Below are 16,951 nucleotides of genomic sequence, written 5' to 3' on the forward strand. Positions count from 1 at the left end.
TCTTTTAAGCTCAGTGAACTTTTTGTATTTGTTTCAAAGTACATTCAGCAAACTATCTGACTAAATCATATTCATGTCTAATACTTAACATTTGCAACTTTAACAAACCATTACTTTAGGAATAAAGAACATATTGGTATATACCAATAACATTTTACATTCCAGAAACTCCATTCATTAATCCCAGCTGTTTAAGACTCTGAGTATATAAACTAGTTTTGCAACCAAACTGACTTTTAGCATCTGGTGACTGTTCTGAAAACCTCCTTTCCTACCTCATTCCATTCTCTAACCAAAATATCCTAAACATGCAAAAGACTGGAATGCAAGAGTTACCCTGAAGCTGCATTCAGGTTCCTGGTCAGCCAGCCCGAACAAGCCCAAACCCTACACTTCAAGTGACAAAAAAGCCACAGCAATGCTTATACTCACAGGTAGTTAAAACCACTACAAATCATATGAATCATTAATGCTACACAAAGCAAAGTTCACAGGCAGTAACACAAGCTGGAGGACTGAAGGAGACTACAGCTTTACCATAGGAATGCAGAATGTGAGGTAAAACTTGCAGTTAGAGAAACCCCTACAAAACCTTACTGAAAGTTGAGATGCAAGTTAATTAGTATTCATTGATCCACTTGGGTGTCAACTAAACCTAGAGAGATAGAGAATTGTGTTTTACTGTCTGTTACTTAAGTCCACCCCTCAAGATAACCTCCCTTTAATTGTAGCTATAATTTAATATCTCAGAAAAAGAGCAGGTATAATATATATAATGTTATACAATTTCTGTGGTGACTTTCCAAAACTATACCTCTGTGTTTTATGCCTTGGGAACACCTAACAGTTATTTGTGTGCTTGATACACCCTGTAATGTGGTACTTCTTTCAAGGGGTGAAGTTGAACTGTTTTATATCCATTTGAAAGGATTTTGTTAGTCTCCTATTAATTGTATTTTATTATTCTGTTACCTTCCACTTTTTGGCCTGCTTTTAGCATCCTCAGCATTTCCAGAGAAGCTGTTTTTGACCCCTCCTCTCCCTAAAGGTAAGCCCTGAGATACAGTAATTTTATATGCATGCCTGCTTCTCAATGAGCTGCAAGTAGAGGACAAAAGAAATAATTTCATTCCCTGCCCCCACATGTGCAAAAATGCAGCCAGGGGGAAAAAAAAAAAAAATCAGCCCTTTTCACTTCACTAGACAAGACTCAACAAATAAAGCCAGCTCTGCTATGCCAGACTTCTGGCTATTTGAATAGGCAAGCAGTAGCTAAGCTTGAAAAAGCAAGTACCACTGCATGAGCTGAACCGGGTTTTCACTGCTGCTCTTGGTAGAAACGGCAGAAGAAAGATCCAGTGCACAAATGCACACACAATGGGTGGGAAAAACGGGTGCTGTTTCTGCCTGTGTGCTTTGCCAATGATACAACTATACCATAGAAAGAAAGAGAGAAGAAAACAGAGAGAAGGGGATTGAAGAGAGTCTGGATGAAAACAATGGATTGTTTAATGGAGCACAGATTTTGTTGATGTCAAGTACTTATATATAAGGTTAAATGCAGACTCCTATTAGAACATCTTGCTTTCAAATATCTCTAAACCTGACACTTTCTATGCTGAATTTTAGTGCAGAAGATTATTAACTTGTCTGCTGTGAGGTTGGTAAAATTATTTGAATTAATTTTTTACCCTGCTATTTACTTAAAAACAACTTCAACAGTTTTGAAATCTACAATGGATAATACAGCCGCTAGTGGTTCATCCGTCTGACTAGTCCGCTGAAAAATATTAAAATATGTGATCAAAACCCTGAATCTCATTCATTTTAGCTTGAAACGGGAAGAAGGGGAAATAGGGAAAGGAATATAGTGACATACACGTAATGGCTGGAGCTGGCTTTGTCCTTAAGGAGACTACATTAGAGATACTAATAAAGAAACTCGTTGTCATAAAAAAAAAATAAAATTGTCAAGGTAGAATATTTTCACTGGTATATTTCTATCTATAATACTTTTGTAATATGAACAAAATCAATCCCTAGTCCCCTCTTTTTTGGTTTCTGAGACCTCCCACTTCTCCTGAGTGATGTGATACAGCTTGCATTACAAAGAGCAAACATTTTCGTCTGTTAAAAATGAGAAGTACTATATATACACACACATTAGAACACAGGATGGTCTAGTACTGTGCCTTATATATAGATCTTGTTAAACTTTGATGAGTATTGAGGTTCTAAGCTGATGCTCAACCAAAGCATTCAGGTATGGAGAGAAACTGATGCACTCATGTTTCAGTGAGGTGAGGGAAAATTTGTTTCTCAGGATTAGAATTTTATTATATACACAGTTTGATCAGTTCAAGTTATCAAAAAGAAGAGACAGAAAACTAAAATACACCATAGATTGCTGAAGCCCTGGAAAAAAATAAAAACAAAGGTAAAAAAATCAGAGATGAATTATTGCTATCTTGTTGACTTCTACTGTTTATCTGAGTGTTTTTTTCTTCTAACTTTGCAGACTTTATTAAAATTAACTAAAGAATTATATAGAAGTGAACTAAAAAAAAAAAATCCTTCCTAAAACTATACCCATCTTCCAGTCTTAATTGTTCAAAATCTGAACTCTGGCCACTGAATGTGTATCAGAAAATGAAGACGGATTACTGCTGTACTGCAAAGTCACATAATATGGGAGCACCAAGCATTCGCTTTTGGTTTGTGTCACTAGATCTGCTCTGAGCAGGAGACAGTACTAGAAAATCTCTGGTGGTCCTTTCTAATTTGCATGACTCCATGAATTTTACTTTCATATAAACTCAGGACATTTCCAGTGAAAACAGCGATATCCTTGATGGATCCTAATCAAGGAAATCGAAATCCAAAGACAAACATTTCAATTTCTGATGATTTCTGTATGCTTTTGCCAAGTACTGATCACCTTCCTCCTGCAATATAAGTAAATGTTTGCCTAACACCATCTCTTTGAAATTTACTTCATGACTTAAAAACTAGCTTCTATTCAGGAAGGAAAATTTCTTCCGGGTGTTTATAACATCAGTTCTCTGTGAAGTGTTATTTAGTGACAGCCATAACCACCTTTTATCAGTCTCATTTTTCTCTTCTTTAATCCTTTAAGTTAATACATTACCCACACTTCACCTCTTGGTAAGGTATTTTTATTATTATTATTACATGAAAACCAATCTCTTTGTTTCATTTGGAATGCAGTATTTTAACTCCAGACAGGATTTGTTTCACACTTGCAGAAATACCATGTGAGGGAAATACCTATTCCATGGTTTTACAAAATTGGGTTTAAGCAGGGAAATAACTATTGTATCTTAAGTTTTTTTCTGCTCATCAGAATAGGATTTTACGATGTTCAACATCTCTTTTGGAGCATTAAATGAAAACCTCTTCGTGGCAGGGAGGGGAGGGAGGGGAAGATAAAATGAATCAAAATGATGTTCTAAACAAGGAGAACAGAAACAAGAAAGAAGCAGAAACAAGAAAGACCTCCAACATGAATAATAAAGAACATGCCCATGTTTGGGGAAAGTGAAATAGCTCCCTCTTCTGTAGTATTTTATAACACAGACTACCTTTAAAAGAAATAAGATGTTTTGAACCTATGAAACCAGCACCAACTGACTTGAAATACTGCATCAGTGCGTTCAATCATTTGCCATTAAAAAAAAAAAGTAAAAAAAAGAAACTGAACAGTAGTCTAGGTTTCTACCTAATGCTTTAAGTGACAACTGGCTAAAAAATTGTCCTGAAGGGTGCGCTGCTTTCATTCGAGTCTGCATACTTGTTTGAATTTTGTCTACTGTCCAAAAAAGTTAACTGCAGCCTACTAAGCAGCAGCATGTGTGTTTACTTAAGCTTCCTGTAAAAACATTCATATCATTCCAAGAGTGACTAAATGTTTTCCGTCCTCATAGTTTGCATTCCAGCCTTCCCCACCCCTCCAGTTCATTACATGAAAAATATCAGTCCTGAGTCCTGGGCTGAGGAATTTCCTTCCTGGGTTTGAAATACCTAATGCCTTGCAGGAAATTTTTTCCCAGCATTTAGCTATCTGTGTTAACTCTCAGGGTTTAACAATTCAGCATCGCATAACAATTCATAAAATGTATGCAAGGACTTAAGATGATACAATTTTCTAATGTCACAAATAACTCCAAAAACATATTCATTAATACTTCCAAGCACATAGTTTAGTTTGGCAGCCTTTTGTCTCAAATTTTATTCATACTGTCAACCTGAAACTACTAAAGTATGTATTTCTCCTTCAAAGTAACTATTATAATCAAAGACTTTTTACTGCTGCAATCTGAAGAAGCTTCCTATGAATCAATGGTGCATGGGGGTGTGTATGTGTCTTTCTTGCAGTGATGCAATCCAAATACATACTTTCTACTCCCAAGATGTAAAGTTAAAAACCTTTTGTGTGTTGTAATCAATTCTTCCAGTTTTCAGTTTAACAAAGACTTACATACTCTTCAAATGTATTTCAATTCTGATAAGAATTTTTTTTGACAATTTTAGGTGGAGTGAGACTAAGGAATAACCACCTTTGTTAAAGCAGAATCAATTAAGCCTATCAAGAAATGCCTGAATACATTAAGAAGGCCATTCAGTTATTGTTACTAGGTAAAGATACAGCAAACACTAAATTAGTGTACATTTGGGGCAAATCTATGACTGTTACAGGCACTGAAAAGAATTAGAGGAACTCTTTTATAAGTGAGATATCCTTAGCTGCACTGATACATATATTCATTAAGATTCTTTGGTTATTTATCCTTTCAGTAGTCTTCCACTGAACTCAACAATGAATCACTGAAACCCATGAAAATGTTATTTCATAGCAGCACAGTCTTCCTGAATTTCATTGACTTTCACTGGCAGTAGGTTTCATTATACTCTGGATGGTGTGGTTCAACAGGCTCAGCTGTCTTGTCTAGAATCACTATTACTAAATCATGATCTGGCAGAAGTAAGCCCAATTCTCTACAGCTTGGCGTTTGCATCCCCTAATTGACTTTGATGAAAAGGTTGGTTCAGTGCTACAGTGCTTCTGCTGAACAATAACTTATACTTCATGCTCTAAGGAGAAGGCTGGGTCCAAACCCATGTCAGTGAACACTCCTCACTACCACTGACTTCATCCTGAATGAATCAAGTTTCTTTTCACTGGACTCTGCTGCCTGTTTTCACTTAATGAAGTGCTAGACACGCTAAAGGAACTGAACTGAATTACATCTCAGCTAGAGTTTGCAGCCCTTTATTGATGAAAATGTTAATTTCTTTTTGTGAAGATAAAGTGTCAGCCATAATAACAGCAAAGTAATGTGGGCCTTATTCATGAAAATCCTCTCAGGGGATTTTGTTTAACACTTAATTTCTCATTCATGGCTTATGCTGGCACCCTGCCACCTGTACCTGAGGGCTCTCATGCACAAGGACGTATTTCGAGATAACCAATTACTGCATATCAGCATCCCTATGAATAGCCTGAGCCTCTGGGAGATGCAAGGGAACAGAAGCAACCATAAACTTTCCTAAGGGGCATTTTTTGCATCAATGCCAGCACTGAACACTTGTGTTTATTATCTTGTTTAAAAAAAAAAAAAAAAAAAGGAAAAAATGTAGGTATTTTCATACTATCTTACCCAATATTTACTTGCTGTGAACACAGCTATTATTCCAATTTCCAGATGGTCTGTGGGAAACCTGGTCATTTCTATCATGGTAGCTTGTTTAGTATTATTCATATGCTATTATATATTGATATGCTATATTCCCCTATTTTAAAATAAAGTTCACTAAAAATGGAATTGCTATTTAAACCACAGTAAAATTATTTGGAAAGAAAAGAGTTGTTAGGCCAGCAGAGAAACAAGCAGCTCTGTAAGTAGCAATACTAACTGCACTTGATTGCCAATGGATCTGGTTAGCTCCAACAGAACATGAACCCAGGCCAGCCACTGTGAAGAACTTCTAAGCCAAAAGAAGTGTGAGCACACAGCAAAATTTTGCAGTCCCTTTTGGCACTTGAAAGCCCACTTTCTCCTGTCTACCTGTCTGTTTTCATTAAATCTGTAGAAATGTGTTCTCTTTGAGACTTCCTTGTGCTGCAAGAAGCCACTGGCTCTAAAACCACAGGGAAAGCACAGAGGGCCAGTCTGATTACCTAAGCCTTGGCTCTTAATAAAAACCAAACAAAGAAAGAGAAAAAACAAACTGAATAGATAATAGACTAAACAAACAAAGGCAAATCCCAAAGGACCAATATCATTACAGCAGCTATAGAAGCTATATAGAAACATCCATCAGAAGTTTAAAACTAACTGTTTGTGCTGGATCCACAGAACAGAATGGGCCTGATTTTTCCAGCTCCCACCAGTGAAAGGACATGCCTGGCTTGAAAAGCTGTATTAACTGAAGAGCTTGGGTTTGGGGACAGGCCAGTGATGAAGGTCTTCCCCTCGTCACCAAACTATCTCATTGTGCCTCTGTCTCCAGCTTTGTGCTTTTTCTGTGACCTTTCCTTTCTGCCTTTCTCCCTGTGGAAACAGCCGCCTTAGAGCAGTCCAGTTCCCTGGCCTGATACACTAGGCTTCTATTGATGGTCATCGCTGCATCAGATAACGGGCAAGAAGTGATATACTGTACCAAGATGTCTTGCCAAAAGGGTTTTGATCACCTTGATGTTTAGTTTAAAAAAAAGAAAAAAAAGTAAAGCAGCTTTATATTGAGCTATACATTGCTGAGCCACAGCCATCACTTGTGTTAACACTGAAAGCTACACGTGATTTACCATTACTGCTTTCAGTTATGTAAGCAATTTTCTGAGCAAATCTCATTTCACTGAGGCTGAAAATTCAACTGCCATGCCCTGAACACATCAAAAAGACAACCTTAGTCCCAACATGTCACAGGAAGAATTTTGTTTTCCTCAACAACTGTCTGCCTTCTAAAGCGCATCTTCCCTCTTGTAATCCAATTCCATTCTCTCTTGTCCTATCTTCTTCTTTGCAACAACTTTTTAGGTTGTAACAACACAGTGAGTATCAGCAGCAGAACTTTCGTATCATCAACAGAATCAATGCTCAGGAAAAGGAGTGAAAAACTGACTTAAAAGGGGAAGGAGCACCAATCCATGCAGTTTACCTGGTTAAGAGAACAGATATCAGTGATGGCAGAAACAAAATAGCATTTTAAATGGGATGAGGTTGCCATTAAAATGATATAACTAAAATTCAGGACAGTAAGACGTGTGAAGGAAGCAATGTTTTTAAGGCCTGTCTTGCCATGGCATACTTACTTCTCCCAGTTCAGCCTTACCATAAGGAAAAAACCAGAGAACAGAAATCTGAAGAAGCCCCTTTCCTACTGGGTTAGCAAGCAACACCTGTATTGCAATGAAGGCAGACAGTACTTACTTCCTAACCCATGTATTAAACTCCAAGTAAAAACACTACTAATCTCAGATTTAAGGCTTAAGACACATGATGCTATCTGACCTCAGGGGTGGGCCGGAAGTCTAAGACTAACATACTAGTCCCTGCTGCCGTCAGCTCAAACATTTACTTTTTTCAAAAATAATTTTAAAATACACAGTCTTAATGTTAAATGCAGACAGCCAACCTTTAACAGATTGTTATTTTTTCCTAATGTTCTGGAATTTTCTTAATGTGTGCTTTCAAAGAAAAATGTTAACAGATTCAGAAAGACACACAAGTCTCAAACTTCTAATCTGGTAACACCTTGCTCTCAAATATCTAAATATTTTTATTCAGGCTGCTGATCAAAAGGCATAGTAGCCTTGAACTCATTTGATGCCCCAAAATATAACTTCAAGAAATTTACTGGTACCCTTGATGGTCCATTTCTCAGGGATTTTTTATTTCCTATTATTGCAAGATAAGTCTCATATGCTAAATAATTTCTCATGAAGTCATCCAAAGCTGCTTCTTGCAAACTCAATTTTTTTAAATTTTGGGTGTTAGCACCTGAACTCACTGATATGTTTTAACAGTCCATATTTTTCATCCTTGAAATAATCCCAAATCTGGATTCCTGGAATTAAATAACTTGCAGTAATGGAGCAAAATAATCTGTTTTTGTTATATTAGTTTGCTGTGGGAGAGGAAAGGGAAGAAAGAGGAAAGGATTCAAGTGTTTTCAGATATTCTCTGATCACCGGTACCCAAATACACTTAAATCTCCTCTTGGCAAGAACTAAAAGTACTTCCAGTTGGTCTTTTGTTCCATCACTTACATAAATTCGTTACCCATTGATTGTTTATTTGGCAGTATGTGTTATCAAAGAAACACCAAGTTAAATGTGATGCTTTTAACCTTAAAGTTTAGGATAATTGTTCAAAATACCATTCAGTGTTATTGTCTTCCAAATGGCACACTCAAAACCAGATGACAACAATTAAGCATATATCATACAACAGTTAACATGACAAACAAATAAGAAGCCAGATTATTTCTGGATAAAATATAATTAAAATTACACCAGGACCTCATTTAAATATTGACTCTATGGTGCTATTGTGTCAGTCTTCGTCTATTTGTATCATAAGTATAATTTCACACCATACCCCACACCCTTAACAATTACAAAACTTTTATGGACTTAAAGAGTTGCTAGCTGCATCTCCTTCTAAGAGAAAATATTATGCATTTTCTAAGAGAAAATGTTATTGCATAGAATCACCTAACCAAGTCCAGATGAGGTAACTTGAGTCCTGAAAGCACTGCAGAGGCATTAATGTGGTATGTTAAAGAAGCACCAGCTTGTTTATATTGCAACCTTCAATAATGAATGATGGAAGCCTACATTCTACCCTGTTTGCTGCCCACAGTTCTTCTTAATTAGCTCAGTTCAATATACATAAGCATTTAATTCAATTATCTCTCATCCAGTTTCCCCAGTCTGGAACAGGAAATCACAGATATTTGCTTATCCTTCCTTCACTGGAGAAAAAAAAAAAATCCTCTCAACATACTAAAAGATTGAAAATACATCCATCAGTCTCTCTCTCTCTCTGTACTACCTTCCCAAGCTCGCTCACAGACACCTAAATAATGAGGGGTGACAGCAAATAACTCTGTGATATCCATCATGAGGTGATCACTGGGGATTAAAGGTAGTTAACCTGTTTCCTCATAGTAAAATTAATTCAGGGCAAGTAGCAACTCCCTACAATTCACCGGCAGCTTTTACACATTATCAGACACCTTCTTCATACCTTGTGATATGAATTTTGGAATTAAAGAGCATCTGTAAAAAACCCTTATGCTCTTCAAATTTGTCCTAAAAAGTAAGTATCTCAGTGAACTTACTTGGAAGAATACTGCAAACCAAGAAGGGCCCTGAGACGCATGCAGATACACAAAAATATTTTTCTTCTATCAGATATAGAACAAAAAATCTTGAGTGGCAGCTCATTGAGCACCCACAAGTGTTTGTACACTGCGAAGATGGCTCTGACCACAGGTCTAGATTAAACAATTCTAAATTTTGTAACCTTTTTTTTCCTGATGAACTACTCCTCCATAAAATGCAATTCTAAACGCACATTATGTATATAATTTAAAATATTTTTTTGTCTCAATTTGCAAGTCTTCACATTTCCATTGTCAGGTTGGGCAAGCATTTTACCATATGGTTAAATTAAATCTCAGTGATTTATACCATATCTCCCATATAATACCACCTTTTATAAGTTTCACTGAAATATTTATGCCCAGTATCAAACTACGTTGTGCAAAAAGATTTTCAGTTGCAACTAAATGACACTGATGAAGAAGAAACCAGGAATAATCCAGTTAACAGTAACACCAACTGCTGAACATTTTTGATCTTCTAACTTATCCTATATTTATTAATAAGCCTTAAGGAAAGCTAAGAGCAACATTAGTGAATAATGCTGATACTAAATGATCTTACTATACTCTTTTGGGCCAAAAAAGTATCAGGGATTGCCACTTACAGGTGTAGTTAAACCATGCTGATGTTTTTTGCCCTCAGTAGTTTATTCAGTCACCAGGCAATGCTGTACTAGCTACTTCAATCCTCCAAAATTCTTAAGTAAGCCAAGAATTACCACGAGAGCAGCAGTCATGACAGAGCAAAGCAAAATAAGAGGAAATACCAGTCTTACCTTCACACACCGGGCAGCACTCCCCAGGGACTTTAACAGGATTTAGGCAGCTCTGTCCACAGGCCGTGGCAACGCAGTGTGGATCTCCATTGATGCACTGGCAGAAGGTACAGTCGTCCTCTCGCCAGCGGTCTCCGTGAGCTTGGATCTGACCATTGGCGTAGCAGCCAGCAGGGTTATTTACTGGATAAAGTGGGTCTGAAACGAGAGGAATTGTAGAAGAATGAGGTTTAATGTTTTGATTTTCTGATTTTCTTTTTCAGAACAACATGGATCTTAGATCTATTGATTCCTTTTTCGTTCCAGCTTTCTGAAGGAAACCGAAAACATCTAAATGAACCATTGGAATGATTCATGTCAGCACTGTATCACTACTTTACACCATGAGCAAAGATGAGACCTCTGGCACATTACTTGCTAGAGCAAGAAGCTTGCCTTAAGCTACACCTTATCACAGCTTTGGAGATATATTATTTCTTCTGAACAGATGATCTGCTCAGTTTTCAGTTTCATTTCAGCTGAAGTTTTTTCCCCTTGAAAGCCAGAAGACCCACTTACGTGCTAGAAATCAAATGAAGATTTTGGTATTTAATTAACATAACTTTAGGGAACATACTTTATGTAACATTTCTCATCAAGTTTCATATAAATAAATAATGCAACCCCGTATATAACAACAAATAATGCAAACCCATGACTTGAAATAAAAGCAGCTTTTACTCTTCAGAAATAGTATTACTCCAGAAATGCGATAGTTGCACTAATATAAATAGCAAAAAGAATACATACATTATGTGAATATATACAACTTATCATGGTGGATAATAAAAAGATAACTGTCAGGCTTAAAAATTAAGTATCTGAGAATGTACAGTAAGTAGGTCAAATTTATAAAGCAAGCAGTAATAGAAATAACATATTAAAGCAAATCCAATATAATAAAAGCAATAGATACAACTGAAAACATTTTTTAGTGGACATCAAATAAGCACAAGTGATTTACCTAGAAGTTATTTTTCCAGGAGGGTTAAGTTTAAAGGACTTGGGAGAAATAAGATGTCCTATCTAAAGGAAATTTTATCACTCCCCTTTGGAAGGAAGGCAATGCATTTTGAGAGTAGGAAAAACACATAATGGTGCTAGTAGCTGCTGTCTTATAATAAGCCACTTTATGACACGGAATATGTGGATTGAAACTGCTCACAACTTCTATCCTATCCTGAAATGTAGTGATATTCACAATTCTAGTAATTCTAGTTTTTGGCTTTGATTAAGCCAAAAACCATGTGTTTGTGAAAAAAAGGCACTTAAAATGTTTCCTAAGCTCTTAACTTTGCACATTTCATGTTTTAGGATTTCCTTGCATCTGTAAATAACTATTTTGACTCAGCCAAAAATCAAATCATAAACAAACAAATGAAGTGAATGTTATCCTTCAACTTATATATAGGATTCTGATTGACAGAGGAATACAGAGAAAGCACAGAAAAGCCATATAAGACTTTTGCTATTTGCAATAGTCTTCTATGTGACTCAAAGAACAAAGTTCCTGGTACCCTTAAAAGGTCAGTTGTGTTTAAAGCTATAAATTGAGACCAGCAAATTACATATCCTAATGCTGATATATCCTACAGGACTTTGAGAAAGAATTCCTCCTAGAGTTAAGGCAAGAACGGCTTGTGCCTGTACTACACAACTCACATCAAATTAGAATTCTCACAGAAAAGAAGAAAGCCTCATATTTCTTTTTATTTCTATCATCAAGTAAACATTAGTAGGAAACAATGAATCACCTTGAAAATCAGTCATGAAATAATCCACAGAAGAAAAGCAGGTAGAAAAAAATGCCACCTTTTCAACAACTAGAAAAACATGAACGTGTGGGCTGTTAAGTATTTACACTGCCCATTTAGAAGACTTACCTTGTCAATTTAGGTGTCAACATTACCTCAGTTATTAAGAAAGGGATCAGAGCTTTGATTTTTAATTATTAGATTTCTCTTATCTGAGGAGGAGATATGAGATGTCCAGTTGATTTCACTTTTTGAGAATCTATTCCTAAATTCACATTTAAACAAGGGGAGCAGGAGTGCTTCAAAGGCCTTTTGACTACACAGTGGCCATAATCTGATCCCCACTGGGGCAAGATCCACATGTAGAGTGCTCGTCCATGCCAATTTGCTGGAATCCTGGTTGTATTTTGGCAGAAAATGCCTCCAATACTTTCTAGTAGGGTCAACATGAAATTTCACAGAGAGTCCTTTCTAGGAGGACTGCAGGCCTAGCAAGCAGAGGAGGAAGTTCTCAGCAAGGCAAAGGAGGTATATATAAAATTGTAGAGGGGAGAAGGTGTATGCATTACTCTAGCTGAACAGGAAAAGAAGCAGGTTGCAAAGCAATGGAAATGTGTCTTAGGGCCACAGCTGCTGCTATGGAGATGCCTGTCTAAATGCCCAGTGCAGAAATTAGAAACAGCTTTTTACGTCCTTTGTGAAGAAGATCCCTGCAAAATCCCTGCACACTTGATCGTGGTTAAGGAAGTTCTGGCAGAGAAGGGAAAGGAAAGCCAAGCAGCTCTGTATAGAAAGGGCAGAGTGTCAGTGTCAGAGAAGCGCTGCAAAGAACAAAACAGCACACTCAGGCACAGCAAAAATGAAGAAATAAATTCAATTAAGGAGGAATCTACAAGCTTCAGAAGAACAAAAGCCCTTGTTTGCTCATTTCCATTAAACAGGCAAATTAAAAAAAGCAGCAGAATTAAACATAAACAGCATTCAAAAAATACTGTACCTTCACACACTGGGCAGCACTCCCCTTCTGGCACGTAGTACCTGTCGCAGTGTAGCTCACCACACTGGGCAGAGAAGCAAATGGAGACTCCACCTTGGCATCGACAAAACCGACAAGCATCCATCCGAAACATGTCTCCATCATAATATTCCATGCTGTTAAATATGCAAGTTGGCTTCACTTCTGAAAGAAAGAAAAAAGTATTTTACGGATGTTGTTAAATGGAAAATAGTTAAGCTCATGTTGCTACTGACAAGAACAGATATAAAAGAGATAGTTGATTTTTCTTTCATTTTTAAAACTTAAAATCTTGTTTTATTTTATTTTTAAGAACACGGTACATTTTATTATGTTTCAACAACGGAAGAAAATAAAATGCTATTCAAAATTACTTTCAGAGTAACTCCTTACAATTAAAAGTCTTAATTTAAAAAAAATCCTGAAGGAAGGTTCCAGCACTAGTATTTCTTCATAGGTGTTAAATATTTCTCATTCTGGATAAGCCTGAAGGTACTTCAGATTTCAGCACATGAAACACTAGATTTTTCTGCTTTAAGAAGACAGTTTCTCATGTCTCTTAAGTGTAATCTTCCTTTCTGCAGGACTTGGTACTCAGGTGGATAAATTGCATTAAAGCAAATTGTCCAATCGATAAGTTAAAAAAAACCCCAACAAACATTTTGTGACTGCACGATCTGTTATGCAGAACTGAACACTTCTTAGTTCAAGCAACGTGGACCTGTAACAGCCAGCTCACAGCTATACTTCCCACAAAACATAAACTCAACTGTAATAACATTTATGTGACCACTTTACTGTTTCAAAAACATAAGGCAGCTATTTCTCATATGCTTCTATCTACAGCAGAGCCGTGACATATAATTAAATCCAACCTTTGTTAGAAAATAAAAGCCTGCGAAAATTCTGAAGTATTTTGCAAAGGACATTACCTATTTACTTTGTTAGCATTAAAAAAAAAAAGAAAGGGAAAAAAAAAGATGCTTAGATGCTTACTAAACAAATGGACAATTGGAACAGTTTGCAGATTTAATCAGTTTTCTTTCATAAATATTATTTTTTATACTGAAGATGTTTGGTTCCAGATTGTGAAGTAGATCATCATGAATATATCATAAGGTCTTCTTAGGGCTTTTGACCTTGCAGTTACCCCACATATACGAACTTCCCCCTAACTCCACCACCTATTGCCAGCAATGAGTACTCTGTTCAATCAGCTCAACTGATCCCCCACACACGATTTGTGAAGCTCCACTGCCCAGGGCTGAATCATTGTGACCCAAGACACTGTAGAAAAAATACTCTGACTTTATGTTCAACTATAAGACTCCACATTAGTCATTAGGAAATCATGACTTCATGTTATCATCATTATATTGCTCAATGACTTCAGCCTCCTCCCTCCTCCCTGCTTCAGAATAAACCTTTTGTCCTCCTATGACACTAGCCCAAGATACCCGAAAACAGCCACCTGACGTAAAGCACTATCTAGTTAACCAATGTATTTTTTTTCAGAAGTTATGAATCTAGCAGTCTGAAAAGCCAAAGGTTCTGCAAACAGGAAGCTATTTCAGCAACAACGTTACCAGACTGTAGATAAAACCATTATGTTTCACCACATTTGAAGCAAACATAGCAAAGAAAAAAAAAAAAAGATAATTGTCCATGTTTCTGATTTCTGTAGAATAGATGGAAATGACTACTTGGTTGTATACGTAATGCCTGACCACATAGGATTGAAAACTGCCCACTTAGTGGTCAGGTGATTTTCTTTTTTTTTTGCTTAGTGATCAATCTCATATGGGAGATGAAATGTATTCAAATGAAAACTCAGCATTTGCAGATTCCTTTTAGCCCACCCCAATTCTCTTAACTTTTGAGAGCTAAAATTGAGTTACTTTTGACAACAAGTTTTGACAAGGTTTTCTTTAAAACTCTAAATACTTATTTCCTATATATGCTTATACTGAGCTCCAGCCTTGAGTCATTTGATATGATCATAAAGCATTAGAGTTCAAACTTGGAAGCATCTTGAGCAATCTTTGATTTTTATATGCTTGTTCTGTCTTCAAGGTATAATGTATAAAGCAGCATAAAAAATAAGAGTAAGAAGAGGAAATACCACTGTGTCCGGGAAAACAGCTATGACCTCATTAGAAAGCAATTCACATAAACAAACACTTGAGAAATATTTCAAGTTTATGTAGCTCAAGCTGTTAGTTTAAAAACCTTCTCAAAAAGGAAAAAGTGCCAACACAACTCAAAAGGCCTTTAATCCATTTGCTTCTAGCTTCAGTGTTTTGACTGCAGCTTTCCAGATTTTTAGTTTCCCCCCACCCCAAACAGTAGATATGAATTCATGCCTTGTTAGAAGCAGAAACATCATCTTCAATGAATTATCATTCATTTTTAAATGTCCAAACAAGACTAAGCAAGTAACTGCAAATCCTGAATGGAAGCAGTATGTTTTATTTCTACAATGAAAACCACCATAGAATTTCACTATATGTGTATTTTTACCATCCAGGTTTATGGCAGCTTATACATTTATACTGAACTATAGACCTAAGCTTATACATCCAGTTACAAGACAAGGATTACTTTGGTTAGAACCAAAGTAATATATAAGTATATATAAGACTCCAGTCTTGACACTGAGTCAAGCCAGAACAAGCACTAAACAAAAATCTCTAGCTGTAGATACTCCAGGTGGAAGCCTAATGAAAGAGTGAGCAGCACACAATGAAATTATAATAATGCATTTTCTTCCACCACAATATGCTGATTCTCTCAGTACTCTGTTTTTTTTTTTTTTAAAGTGCCAATTTTATTGCCTTATTGATAGTCAAAAAGCAATGAAAGAACATAAAGCTAACATTAAATAAATGCATCTTTTCCTAGAGGTCAGGAATCATGAACTCATTGTTTTGCTAATAAGGAGAAAAACTACAGGTAGGATTCTTCAAGCTTCGCTGCATCACAAAGTAATTCAAATTGACCAAACTTCATAGCACAAAACAGTTAAACATATCTCAGACTCCAAATCCTGTTTCTGATGCAGGCTACAACAACAAAGCAGTGGGCATGAGACACAGACCACGGATTCGTGAATAAATTCAGTGTCTGCTAGCTCTCAGATAAGCCAGTAATACAAGACTGATCCAGCCCAAGCACTAACATACTAATGCCCACCTGTGAAAGAAGTGAGGATAGAGCAGATGATTCCCAGAACAATACAGAGTTTATACTTACTGTGGAAGGACAGATGACATCACATCTCTGCTGTTATATCAAGTCAAGCATGAATAGTTCTGACACATATTTGTCTCTACAGATCTCATGGCCACAGCCTTTTTTTACTGGGTGTGAGAGCCCTAAATGTAAGGGTTGCAGTAAACACCAGAGTCTCATACTACACAAACTGTGGTTATTTCTCAAGGCCTCTATCACCAATTTGAATGGCAAATGGCCACAATCTGTTTTATCAAATTATTTTTCTAAGGTACTTTAACTTCTACATTTAAATCTAATGAAATGCAGTTCTATTGCTAAACTAGTCCAAAACAAAACTTCTGTTATTGAGTGGTTTTAGTTTTCCAATACTTATGCTTTTATTTGATTAGAGTCAAGGAATAGCTTAGAAACATGTCCAAGTTTGAGAAGCCACCCTTTGCAAGGCAACAATTCTGCACGTGGTACACACGAGATGCTTCAGGCATCACATGTCTGTAGGCAAGTTTGGGCACTTTCTTTTGTAATATCAGAAATTCCAGCTTTTCTGAAGCAGAAGCAAGATTCAAAACGATTTTCTGTTGTTTAAAGGATTAAAAGGTTCATGATTCTAGCACTTCAGATGTTCCCTTAGCAAAAAGAAGTATTTGTACCAGAGCCTTGGAAGGAACTAGGGCAAGTGCTGTGAACTTTCTATTAAATGAAAGGGAAGGAAACTGATAAAC

General features: G+C 36.5%; 1 protein-coding gene across 1 annotated transcript in view; it reads right to left on the reverse strand.

The window, feature by feature from the left end:
- CRIM1 (cysteine rich transmembrane BMP regulator 1) overlaps positions 1–16,951 on the reverse strand; it is a 173,687-nt gene that overhangs the window by 38,405 nt on the left and 118,331 nt on the right. The window contains exons 6-7 of the mRNA XM_050315533.1: positions 12,978–13,160; positions 10,188–10,385 (exon numbers count right to left, since the gene is read on the reverse strand). Of these exons, the coding sequence (XP_050171490.1) occupies positions 10,188–10,385; positions 12,978–13,160 (381 nt within the window). The remainder of the gene's footprint in view (positions 1–10,187; positions 10,386–12,977; positions 13,161–16,951) is intronic.

Source organism: Myiozetetes cayanensis, unplaced genomic scaffold, assembly GCF_022539395.1.
Source record: "Myiozetetes cayanensis isolate MyiCay16 unplaced genomic scaffold, myiCay2020 scf2-11, whole genome shotgun sequence".
In the NCBI taxonomy this organism is placed as follows: domain Eukaryota; kingdom Metazoa; phylum Chordata; class Aves; order Passeriformes; family Tyrannidae; genus Myiozetetes; species Myiozetetes cayanensis.